The sequence below is a fragment of the Geotrypetes seraphini genome, chromosome 1, assembly GCF_902459505.1.
Source record: "Geotrypetes seraphini chromosome 1, aGeoSer1.1, whole genome shotgun sequence".
NCBI classification, from domain to species: Eukaryota; Metazoa; Chordata; class Amphibia; order Gymnophiona; family Dermophiidae; genus Geotrypetes; species Geotrypetes seraphini.
In genome coordinates, this window is record NC_047084.1 from 196,907,115 (window position 1) to 196,920,121 (window position 13,007).

The following is a 13,007-nucleotide window of genomic DNA, read 5'->3' on the forward strand; positions in this document are numbered from 1 at the left end:
ATTATTTTTACGTAGTTTGAAATGATTGTTTTCTTATAATCCATGTTAATAAATAATGGTTGTCTTGCATATTTTACAAAGTTATGCCTACTGTTTTGTGTTAAACAAGTTATAGGATGCATTTTATGATTTGCTTGAATTTACTAAATCTTTTAAAATTGAGGGTTGGGTAAAGGGTTGGAAAAGAAAACTGAGGATTGTGAGGGGACAGTATCAATATGATGGAGATGGGATGGGGATGAAATAGAATTGACTGGGGACAGTGGGGGATAGGAATCAGATTATGTCCCCATGCACATCTCTACTTTAGTTTACACTCTCTTCTTTCTCATTAGTCAGAAAGAGGCCCCGATACCTGTAGTGGGGGGACACATGTCACGGGCACCAATGGGAATTCATGGCAGCTAGCTTGTATAGGCTGCCCCCTTGTAAAGGCCGCAGAAAATACCTATGCAAGTTTAAAAACTGATAGATAAGCTGCTTATTGTATTAGCCGCCGCTTATCTACCAGTAACTGAGGCGGCTTATACTGTTTTTTTAAATCATCCCCCCCCTTATCTCCCTCACTAGACAGGAGCGATCTTTTCAATCTCCAGTTCTCATGGGACTGATGGCAAAGCTATGCAGGAAGCAGCACAGGGCTGGGCTGGAGATCAAAAATATCGTTCCTGCCCTACACCGCTGGCCACGAGATTCGAGGAGGCAGCTGTCCACTGTCCAGCGAGGGAGGTAAGGTGGGGATGATTTTTATAAACAGTATAGGTCACTCCAGATGCAAGCCGCATCCATTGGTAGGCTTGCAAAACCCATATATAGGCCGCGGCCTATATATGGGGAAATATGATAGTATGCAATTTCCTAACATGTGGAAACCTTTCCTTACCAGAGCATCAATCTGGTTCTTCATGGTCAATTCTGGTCCAAAATCACTTGGTTTAAGAAAGGTAGCACAACTTGCAAAGACTCCAGTTTTTTCTGAGATTAAGTTACTTGAGTTCTGCATACAGTAACTATAAAGTCTGTCTTTAGTCTGTGACTTGGTGTTACCATGTGGGCAATTAACATGTTACAGGCTATAATCTGCACAAAAATGTTCCGTGCTATGACAAAAATACTGCACATGAAGGGACAATTTTATAAAGAGGGTGCCAACATATAGGCACCAAGTACATCCGTAGATGACCACATTACTGACTTACAGTGGATGCAGGTATATGCTCACATACCTGTATAAATGCCAATAATCAGGTTACATGCTATTCTGTAATTAAGCTCATCTCTTTGCTGATGTACAGTTTCCAGGTGGGCTTTTTTACGGGTAGAGTATCGGAACAGGTTACACTTGGGTAACTTACAATCTACTGTAAGTTACATGTTTATCTCCCAAATTTAGGTCAGGCATTTACTCTATTTTATGGCTCGCATTAAGTATACTGTATATGCCCAGACCCATTTGTGTATATATACACGATTAATCCATAAAGGTGAATAGGTACCTACTTTACTTTATAGAATAAGCTCCACATAGGTGCCCCTTTATAGAACTGCCTACAACAATCGTATCAATAATTTGCGTTTGATAAATTTTCCCAAGATCTCAACAACTTCCCCAAGGGATATGGTACAGCAGTATTTTATGGAAAATTTAAAAATACTGGAAGATTCCCTATCTCCCTTGACAAGGGTTTATTATTTGCCCATTAAAGAAACACGAAAAGAAGATGATGGAACCCTGCAAGAAGGTCCCTTAGACGTTACCACTATTTTGGAACAGTCTTATTGACTGTAGCATTAGCTCCAGACAAGGATTGGATTCTTAAACTTTTCTTCAAAAACAGGGCTAAGGACTTCGTGGGGGCTTCATATCCCGATTTTTCCGAATGTCTCGAGAGAGACACAGAAGAGAAGACGTGAATTCCGAATGTTAAAAACTGGGGTGACTCAATTAAGGGGGTTATTTTTTCTTAGATATCCATGCAAATGTGTTATCAGATATCATTCCTTCAAATATGTTTTTATAGACCCGTCCCATTTAACAAGTTTTATCTCCTTGAAATGCCTAGAGAATGAAGGAGCATCTGTACTTTTGTAAATAGTTAGCTCTCTGACAGCAATAGTTATACTTTTCCTTATTATATGATTATGTTAATTGATAACTACTCTATTTAAAGTCTTGGATCCAATTTTGTGGACTTGAGTGGATCAAGTTTAAAAATTCAAAATAGCAATTTGCTTTTTCCTTTTTTTTCTAGTTAATATGTCTATGATAATTGAGTGAATGTTTTCTCCTTGATCATACTTTCTGTACAAGATGCTATGCTTGGAAAATATTTGAAATTTTATAAAAAAAAAAAAAAAAAAGAACTGCTCTCATATGCTAATACAGTGGTGCCTCGCATAACGGACGCCTCGCACAGCGAACGCTGCGCACAACGAACTTTATGTCTTGATTCGTACAACGAACTTCGTTTCACACAACGAAGTCGCCCGAGCTGCATCCTTCCGCGCAGGCACTGCGCTTAACTGCCCTCTCTCCGCCTGGCTCCCTCTTGCCCCCCCCGACTCCCCGACACGATCGGGGCAAGAGGGAGCCCAAGCCCTCTTGCCCCCCCGACTCCCCGACACGATCGGGGCAAGAGGGAGCCCAAGCCCTCTTGCCCCCACGACTCCCCGACACGATCGGGGCAAGAGGGAGCTCAAGCCCTCTTGCCCCCCCGACTCCCCGACACGATCGGGGCAAGAGGGAGCCCAAGCCCTCTTGCCCCCCCGACTCCCCGACACGATCGGGGCAAGAGGGAGCTCAAGCCCTCTTGCCCCCCCGACTCCCCGACACGATCGGGGCAAGAGGGAGCCCAAGCCCTCTTGCCCCCCCGACTCCCCGACACGATCGGGGCAAGAGGGAGCCCAAGCCCTCTTGCCCCCCCGACTCCCCGACACGATCGGGCCAGGAGGGAGCCCAAGTCCTCCTGGCCACGGCGACCCCCTAACCCCACCCTGCACTACATTACGGGCAGGAGGGATCCCAGGCCCTCCTGCCCTCGACGCAAACCCCCCCTCCCCCCAACGACCGCTCCCCCCAAGAACCTCCGACCGCCCCCCAGCCGACCCGCGACCCCCCTGGCCGACCCCCACGACACCCCCAACCCCCTTCCCCGTACCTTTCTGTAGTTGGCCGGACAGACGGGAGCCAAACCCGCCTGTCCGGCAGGCAGCCAACGACGGAATGAGGCCGGATTGGCCCATCCGTCCCAAAGCTCCGCCTACTGGTGGGGCCTAAGGCGCCTGGGCCAATCAGAATAGGCCCGGGAGCCTTAGGTCCCTCCTGGGGGCGGGGCCTGAGGCACATGGGCCCAACCCGACCATGTGCCTCAGGCCCTGCCCCCAGGAGGGACCTAAGGCTCCCGGGCCTATTCTGATTGGCCCAGGCGCCTTAGGCCCCACCAGTAGGCGGAGCTTTGGGACGGATGGGCCAATCCGGCCTCATTCCGTCGTTGGCTGCCTGCCGGACAGGCGGGTTTGGCTCCCGTCTGTCCGGCCAACTACAGAAAGGTACGGGGAAGGGGGTTGGGGGTGTCGTGGGGGTCGGCCAGGGGGGTCGCGGGTCGGCTGGGGGGCGGTCGGAGGTTCTTGGGGGGGGCGGTCGTTGGGGGGAGGGGGGGTTTGCGTCGAGGGCAGGAGGGCCTGGGATCCCTCCTGCCCGTAATGTAGTGCAGGGTGGGGTTAGGGGGTCGCCGTGGCCAGGAGGACTTGGGCTCCCTCCTGGCCCGATATTGTCGGGGAGTTGGGGAATCGGCGGGGCAAGAGGGCTTGAGCTCCCTCTTGCCCCGATCGTGTCGGGGAGTCGGGGGGGCAAGAGGGCTTGGGCTCCCTCTTGCCCCGATCGTGTCGGGGAGTCGGGGGGGCAAGAGGGCTTGGGCTCCCTCTTGCCCCGATCGTGTCGGGGAGTCGGGGGGCAAGAGGGCTTGGGCTCCCTCTTGCCCCGATCGTGTCGGGGAGTCGGGGGGGGGGCAAGAGGGCTTGGGCTCCCTCTTGCCCCGATCGTGTCGGGGAGTCGGGGGGCAAGAGGGCTTGGGCTCCCTCTTGCCCCGATCGTGTCGGGGAGTCGGGGGGGGCAAGAGGGCTTGAGCTCCCTCTTGCCCCGATCGTGTCGGGGGTGCCAGGGACCACACGGAGTCACCCACCGTACCACCCGATTCGGGTAAGCGCAGGTATCGGTGGGTGGCTTATTTGCGGGGGGGTGCCTTATTTTACATTTTTTTCTAAAAAGGGGGGGCTGTCTTATTTGATGGCCCTGCCTTATCATCGGGGAAACACGGTAGAAAAAAAAAAAAATGAACAGTTAAGTCCCAGTTTTTGCCGCTGAGACTCTGCCCTCTCTCACTGTAAAATTAGACTCTACTTAGTCTGTCTTTAAATTTAAAAAATGTGTGTTGTTTTAAAAAACAATTATGTTTTTAGATGTATCTAAATAAAAATAATAACCAAAAATTTATCTTTTTTTATGTCATCTTAGCATATTTTATGCTGCAGAACGAATTATTTTTTTTTACATGTATTCTTATGGGAAAACGCGTTTCACATAACGAACGTTTCGCATAACAAACTTGCTCCTGGAACCAATTAAGTTCGTTGTGTGAGGCACCACTGTACCTCTCGATAAGGTTCCAGCTGGCTGTCTGGAACACCTGCAGGATACAGAACTGTTAAAAGATGTTTTGAGTCTGGCAGCATGAAGTGATAAGGCTCAGGTACCAAGAGAGCTGTGCCTTTCATATACTTCAAAATACACCTCTCCATATCAGACAGCTGCTGCTGAACTTTTGCCACCAGGAGATGCCGTAATCTGCAAGACAAAGGGAAAATATTTAAGAGCAACATCATAATACTAAAAAGAAACAAAATAGTAAAGAAAAAAATACACCCCATTCTGTAAACTTTGGGAGACTGATGCCCCAAAATAGAATATTAAGGGTCGAGCAAATCAATCCCTTCAAATTCAAAAGGAAACAAGCTAACACAGATCATTGGTGATTTTAAAAAGGTATGCTTGCCACTCCACCTCATGATTTAAACTGGGTATCTTGACCAGCTGCATTTAGTGTACTGTGATGCAATTTGATGTATCGTTATTTTCAGAATCTTTCAAAGCTTCTGGAGTACATGTTTCATTGTCATTAGCTGGGGATATTCCTGAAGAAACTGTGAAACTTGGCTCATGTTGGGGGCCATAATAGTGGGTCAAGCTGATAGTCCATCTAGCCCATATCCTACACCCTAACAGTGGCTAATCCAGGCCAAAAGCGTCTGGCAAAATTCCAAAGAGTAGAAAGATTCCATGTTTCTGATCCCATGGACAGTGATTATTTTGACATAAAACAGCATAACTAGACACAAAAGATAAGTATTTATAATTAATTACACTCAGCGTGTAATTAAACTGAAACTTGTTGCCAGAGAATGTTTCGATAGCTTTTTTAATCTCTGCTAAGCTAACTGCTATGATAAATTTCCTAAAAGTCCATAAACCATTATTAATCTAATCTAATCTAATCTAAATCTTGGGTTTATATACCGCATCAACTCCGCAGATGGAGCTCGACACGGTTTACATGGTTAGGGAAAAGATGGACTTGGGGCAAATCCACTGCTTATTTCTAGGATAAGCAGCATAAAATCTGTTTTACTCTTTTGGAATCTTGCTAGGTACTTGTGACCTGGATTGGAACAGGATTCTGGGCTTGATGGATCTTCAGTCTGTCCCAATATGGCAACTCTTAAGACTATAATATGCAAAATAATCCACTACATGCAGTGATATGTGTGACTTGTATTTTACATACTAGGACTAAAATTTTAAAATAATACATTTCACAATTTTGAACTTATTTTACAGTTCAGTACAATTATTAAAAACTGTCAGCACACACAAACATTTTTAAATAATTATGTATCTACAGAGGAAATTTCTGTGCTGTAGATTGTTTCCAATCTCACATTCTGTACTTTTTCTAAATGAAAAAGTGATGGTTCAAAACAAAAAGTAAAATAGATCCCTTCATGCCAACTTCATCTGTTCCTCATTCAGAAGCACCATTTGAAAGCACCTTCCAGTTCACAGCTACTCCAAAAGACCTTCCAGTTATGAGAGGACCCTCACTTGATTCTTTAGATTGCCTCCAAATATACCACAGATAGAGGATCAGGAAGCCCCTCTGGACTCCAGGGTTATATCCAATGCCAAACCCAATGTTATCTCCAATGCCAAAGGAGAGACATTGGCAGAGCTCCTAGTGCACAGCCCCTTTGGGTAGGTGCAGGGATTGCTTTTCCTGTTAGGCTTAGTGATAATTGAGCAAAGATAAAATATTTCAGGCATCTGCCTTGTGCCCCACCCCGGCCATAATTCCCCTCCCCTTAGAAAAAAAAGAAACATTTTTCTTTGTTAGTCCACTCTTAAATGGAGTATTAATTTTGCTTGGAAATATTACACACCAACAATCTACAGAAAACAAGTATCTAATGCCAATAAACAGTTCTTGCAAGAATGATCAGCAAAGCTTAACCCCTTACACGCACTCTGCCTAAAACCTAGTGACTGCAAATAACTCCACATTTTGCAAAATTTAGACACATATTGATATGCATAGTACAACAAGAAAAAGAACTTGATAACACAGTAAATGATGACAAAGACAAGCACGATCCCTCTTAAGTTATGTGTCTTGTTACAACTCAGAGGGAAATGTAAATGCAGCCAATGGAAGGACATGGAAATCAAAGTTTGGGTTTAATGGAATTCTTTAACAATGTTAAGTTAGTGATTTCCCAGTTCACAAAATAACTTGTGTGAGATGATTTCTAGGCTCTTCTAGAAATATCACAGTTTATGCCTGTTAACAAGCTATGGGGCCCTTTTAATAATCTGCGATAAGCACTAGTGCGTGCGTGCTTGCTACAGCTTAAAATAGTTTACGGTAGGATATGCTCATTTTTTTATTTTTAACTATCAGTGTGCATGAATGTCATTTCTTTCCTTTTCTTAATGGAGTTCTTTTCTCATTTTTAAACTAGTAATTGTACATTGAATTTTGCTTAGGAAAAGGCAGTATATTAAGAAAGAACAAACAAACATATTGTGGGTGAACTCTTGCATTTTCATGAAACTGTTCAATTACAGTATATTAAAAGATGAAACAAGACATTTTTTTAGAAATTTGTGATCGATCCAAGATGGCCGCAACTCACTAACTGCTGCTCAGATGCTCGTAACTTCGCTCCTACCTTGCACAGAAATGCCGAAAAGGAGGGGGAAAAGCGCTGGTGCTGCCTCCCGACGCTTAGTACCCCCGTCGGCTACAATTGATTACTTTCTACGGCGACTGCAACGGGAACAAGGATCGCCAGGAACATCACCGCTGGGAACGCCGCTAGAGAGTATCGCTGCGGCGAATTCCCTAGGGTCCGACATCTCTCTGAGCCCTGACGAACGGACGCCACCCCACCAGCCACAACCACAGGCAGCCAGCTCACCACGAGAGTTGAGTGCATCCGGACAGGAAGTTCACTCTTCTCGAGAGGCAAGCATGTTGGAGGGCTCGCTGAATGGGACATCTCAGCCTGTAATCGGGACACCAAGTGCTGGAGGAGGACAAGGCTTCACGGAGGTAAATCAGCTCCAAGAACAGACTCTAACCACACAAGTACAATTATTTTCAGTGGTTAAACCCCCACAAGTCACATTAGAAGCTCTTTGGGATTTGGTAGTTAATTTGGGGAATACTTTAAATCCTCAAATAAAAAACTTGGATACAGAAATAAAAGCTCAGAAAGAAGAAATTAACTCTTTAAAACAAGATGTATCTTTATTAAAGCAGGAAATCAATAAAGAATTAATAACTCTCAAACAAAATCAAGATCAACTGGTTAAAGATAATACAATCATGAGGAGGAAATTAGAAGCTTTGGAGAACAATACTCGGGCTAATAACCTGCGGATTGTAAATTTTCCTAAGATTTTATCAGTTTGCCCTCGAGATATGATAAAACGATATTTTATGGAGATTCTTAAGATACCTAAAAATTCTCTACCTCCCCTTACAAGGGCTTATTATCTTCCTGTTAAAGCTCAAATTCTTCAAAAAGAAAAAGTCGAAGAACCTCAGGAACATCCATTGGATATTTCCGCTATATTAGAACAATCAGACAGAGAAGTGGCTACGCCAGCCACTTTCCTGTTGACTGTGGCTTTGGCTCCAGACAAGGACTGGATCCTGAATCTTTACTTCAAGAATAGAACCAAGGATTTCCTGGGTTTCCATATTCAAATCTTTCCAGATGTCTCAAGAGAGACTCAAAAAAGAAGAAGAGAATTCCTAAATTTGAAGCCTGGAGTGACTCAAATTAGGGGTCTTTTCTTTTTAAGATACCCATGTAAATGTGTCATTAGATATGGTTCATTGAACCATATTTGTAGATCCTTCTCATCTGATAAGATTTATCTCAATGAAACGCCTTGAGAATGAAGTAACAACAGCTCCTATTGGAAATTAGTTCTCTGTATTAGTAGTAGTTAAAGTGCCTCTTTATATTTGTTTGCATTTAATTAAGATACTCTTTAAATCTTGGATCTAGTTTAATTTAGAGGACTTGTGTGCGATCAAGGGAAGCTGTTCTTTTCTTTTCCTATTATAATTTGATTGAATTACTTTTCAGAATTGAAAATTAATTTAAACAGAGATGTCTTGATCATACTTTTCTGTACAAGATGTTTATGCTTGGAATTTTTATAAAGTTGTATAAATAAATAAATTTTTTAAAAAAAAAGATGAAACAAGAGGCGATATCCACTAACTTAATTTAAACTTGACCAGACAAGTCTGCTATATAAACACATCACATTCTGCAAAATGTTCTAAAACCCCCTCTAATGTTATGGCAAATTACCATAATTTAGCATAAAATTTTCAATTTTGTTTTATGACAAATTATTAATCTATATCTAAATACCTTTGTATTTTTCTTTGTTATATTTATTGTAGTTTATAAAATACACAAGAACAATATTTTGTAGAAAGCAAAGAACACAGGACAAACATTAGATAGAGTCAATCACATAATGAATGTATTCTAATTCCCTTTTCCAGATCATCATAGTAATTAGTAATTACATTAAAAGAAACATTAGCACAAAGTGGTGCCAGGCTTATTCAGATCAACAGTCCAAGGCCAGCAACCTCTCTCACTCCATTTTGTGCACTCCCACAAGTAAAGGATGGCAAGCCCCAGGCTCTTTAGAGGCAGCTCCAACATTTAGGGCTCCTTTTACTAAGGTGCGCTAGCGTTTTTAGCGCGCGCTAACCCCGTGCTACACGCCAAAAACTAACGCCAACTTAATGGTGCGTGTGGCAATTTAGTACATGCTAAAACCGCTAGCGCAGCTTAGTAAAAGGAGCCCTTAGGCTCTAGGAAATGGTGTAAATGAAAAGAATACTGTTATAGGTACATTAATACCAATATTCTGGCTACATGCTATCTAAACTGGTGCCTAATTGCAATGGCGCATAGTTTGTGGACAGTCTGGGCAGGATCCACAGTTAGGTACATAAATTATAGATTAATTTACTTTGATTTTTTTTAAACAAGCTAAGTGCAAGCATTTACACCATCTCTATGGCTGCCACAATTGCTTGTGCCTAACATATACACCCTGTTATTCTATTAATCTATAAGAGGAAAGTAGATGCCCCAGCATTCATTCTTTCATTTCTCCTTCTGCCTATTCTATCTCCCCTTCTGTCTTCTCCCCTCCCTCCAGTTTATTCTGTTTTTCCTCAAAAAGTTCCACCAGCATCTGTTCCCTATCCCAGCTCCTCCCTCCACTAGTTCCAGCTGCCCCTCTTTCCCGCCACCATCACCAGCTGCCCCCTGCCTTTCTTGTACTCCCTTAGTATCTGCTTTTCCCCCAAGCTCCAATGCTCCGTTGGATCCTAGCACGTTTATTTAGTTTTAAAATTTATATACATCTATATCTAGATAGTTTCCATCTAAAATATACATATCATAAAATCAACATTACAAAAAGCTGGGACTTCATGACATTTCTTGGCCTCTTCAAGGCCACCAGCTGAAGATATCACCTGTACAAATAGAAATCTTTACTTACATGAAAGTAGATACAAATAGATTTTTTTTTTTTTAATTTCTTTATTGATATTTTGAACTTGACAATGTATACATTTGAAAAATCGGAAAAAAAAAAACAACTATATGAAAATACACTATTAACATCAGAAATATTACAATAAAAATTTTAAATCCCTTCTTAACCTATAACAGTAATGATATTATATTATACTCATCAATATTATAGAATATTATGAAATTTATACCTCTAAATAAATAATACACCCCCCCACCCTGGATGTGCAAAGGAATCTAACATAAAGAAAAAGGAATCACTTTAATTATAATGTGACAAAATTAGTTAATGGACCCCAAATCCCCTTAAAGGATTTAACAAACCCTAAACGCTCTGCCATAATCTTTTCATATTTATATGTTGCACATACAGTTGCCCACCAAAAACTAAAATTAATCCTATCATGATTTTTCCAATTAGATGTGATCATTTGAACCCCTATTCCTGATAAGATCATGAAAAGGCGACTATTATTTCTATCCAAAGTGGGTTTATCATGCAGAATCGTTCCAAAAATTATTGCTTCATATGTCAAAGGAATAGAGGATTGAAGAATATTATTAATTTGCCCCCAAATCGACTTCCAAAAGCCAAGTATCAATGGACAAAAAAATAAAAGATAATCCAAAGTCCCAATATCAATATGACAATGCCAACATCTATTAGATTTAGAACTATCTACTTTATTCAACCTAACTGGAGTCCAAAAAATTCTATGTAATAAAAACAACCATGTTTGTCTCATAGATGCTGACATTGTACATCTTAATCTCCAAGTCCAGATTCGTGGCCAACGAGAAACAGAAATATGCTGTTTTAACTCGATACTCCAAATATCTCTAAGACTATTTTTTGGTTTTTTATTTAAAAATCCAGAAATCAATTTATACCACTGGGCAGCCTGATGTCCTATTAAATCTGTTTGGTAGCAAAGGATTTGCAAGCTAAAATAAGTTTTCAAATTTTTCCATTCAGGGAACCCCATCTGAATAGCCTGCTTCAACTGTAAGCACCTATATTGTTGAGTGTTTGAAATACCAAATGAATGCTGCAGTTGTGAAAACTCAAGCAGATTACCATTAGAAATAAGATCATCTAATGTCCTAATATTTGCCTGCATCCAATTCTTCCAAGCGATTCCAGCACCGCCTATTTGAATCTTGGAGTTTAACCATAAGGACTGTAAAGTACATTGGTACCTCTGTTAATTTATCAATAAATTTAATAGTTTTCCAAGTATCCAATAAAATTATATTGTCCTTGGCATATTTATGAAATCTGATACTTAATACATGTGGAAGTCTCATAGGGGACACCAAATTCCGTTCCAAATATAACCAATCTGGTTGATGATCAATAAGCTCAGGGAGGATCCAATACATACCTTGACGCAATATATAGGCTTGATGGTACCTATAAAAGTTTGGAAAATTTACCCCACCCTCCACAATTGATTTTTGCAACGATACTAAAGCAATTCTTGGTTTTTTCCCAAGCCAAACAAATTTTGTCAAAATATTATTTAATTTTTTGTAAAAGGACTCTTGAAAATAAACTGGTAACATACTCATTTGGTAACAAACTATAGGCAAAATCATCATCTTTACTGTTTGCACTCTCCCCCACCAAGAAATATGCAAAGGATTCCATTGCTCACACAATTCTGTAACTTTTAGTAATAAGGATTTTTCATTTACCTTCATTGTTTCTTCCAATGTACTTTTTATCCAAATTCCTAAATATTTTATTCCATCTTTCTTCCAACTAAACTGAAACGAATCAAATAAGCCTTTTATACAATGTACATTTAGTGGAAAAATTTCTGATTTATTCCAATTTATTTTATAACCTGAAAATTTTCAAAATTTATCAATCAAATCCAATAAATGTGGAATGGTTGACTCCAGATTTCTCAAATGAATCAAAATATCATCTGCATAAGCAGAAATTTTATATTCCCGACCTGCATAAGGAACACCTTCTATCTCCTTTGATTGTTGAATAGCTAAAAGTAGAGGTTCCAAAACAATATCAAATTAGAGAGTTGCGCGGGGACAGAAATCCCACCCGTCCCCACCCGTCCCCGCCAAAGTCCCACCCGTCCCCACCCGTCCCCGTGAGGAATCCCACCCGTCCCCACCCGTCCCCGTGAGGAATCCCTCCGTCCCCACCCGTCCCCGTGAGGAATCCCCTCCGTCCCCACCCGTCCCCGTGAGGAATCCCCTCCGTCCCCACCCGTCCCCGCGAGGAATCCCCTCCGTCCCCGCCCGTCCATATAAACTTCAGAAATAGTTATTTCATTTAATTATGCTACTGAATTAAAGGCTCTGGTAGAAACCCATTTACAAATAAGCAAAAAGACTTTATTAATTTGAAAATATTAATTGGGAAGAATACATACTTTGCAAATGGGTTTCTACCAGAGCCTCTAATGTTTATAAATTTTTATCACTAGCAATTTTTCTGGAATACAATCGTAATAATCAATATGTGTAAATTTTATACGTATTGTTAAATATAGTTATTAGCAGGGGCTCATTCAAACTGCATTCAACAGAAGCATTGACGTCACTTAGAACAAAATAGAAAATCATAACAATAATAATAAAAATGACACGGAGAAAAATAAACCTCAATTGTGAGAGGTTGGGACTACACAAGTACCCAGCCCTCAACACATCATCACAGGTTTATAAAAAAACTCCGTCTACACTTATATAGATGAGATTTTCATTCATTCAAAATCACTTTTTTTCAAACACTTTTTTTTAAATATATCAATAGAGCAACTGTAGATGTATCAATATTT

General features: G+C 41.3%; 1 protein-coding gene across 11 annotated transcripts in view; it reads right to left on the bottom strand.

Annotated features, from left to right (window-relative positions):
• UFSP2 (UFM1 specific peptidase 2) overlaps window positions 1-13,007 on the bottom strand; it is a 75,677-nt gene that overhangs the window by 30,883 nt on the left and 31,787 nt on the right. For 10 of the 11 annotated variants that reach the window (XM_033943568.1, XM_033943560.1, XM_033943587.1 and 7 more), the window contains one exon: window positions 4,651-4,843. In XM_033943568.1, the coding sequence (XP_033799459.1) occupies window positions 4,651-4,843 (193 nt within the window). The remainder of the gene's footprint in view (window positions 1-4,650; window positions 4,844-13,007) is intronic. The other variant, XM_033943593.1, reaches the window with a different exon arrangement.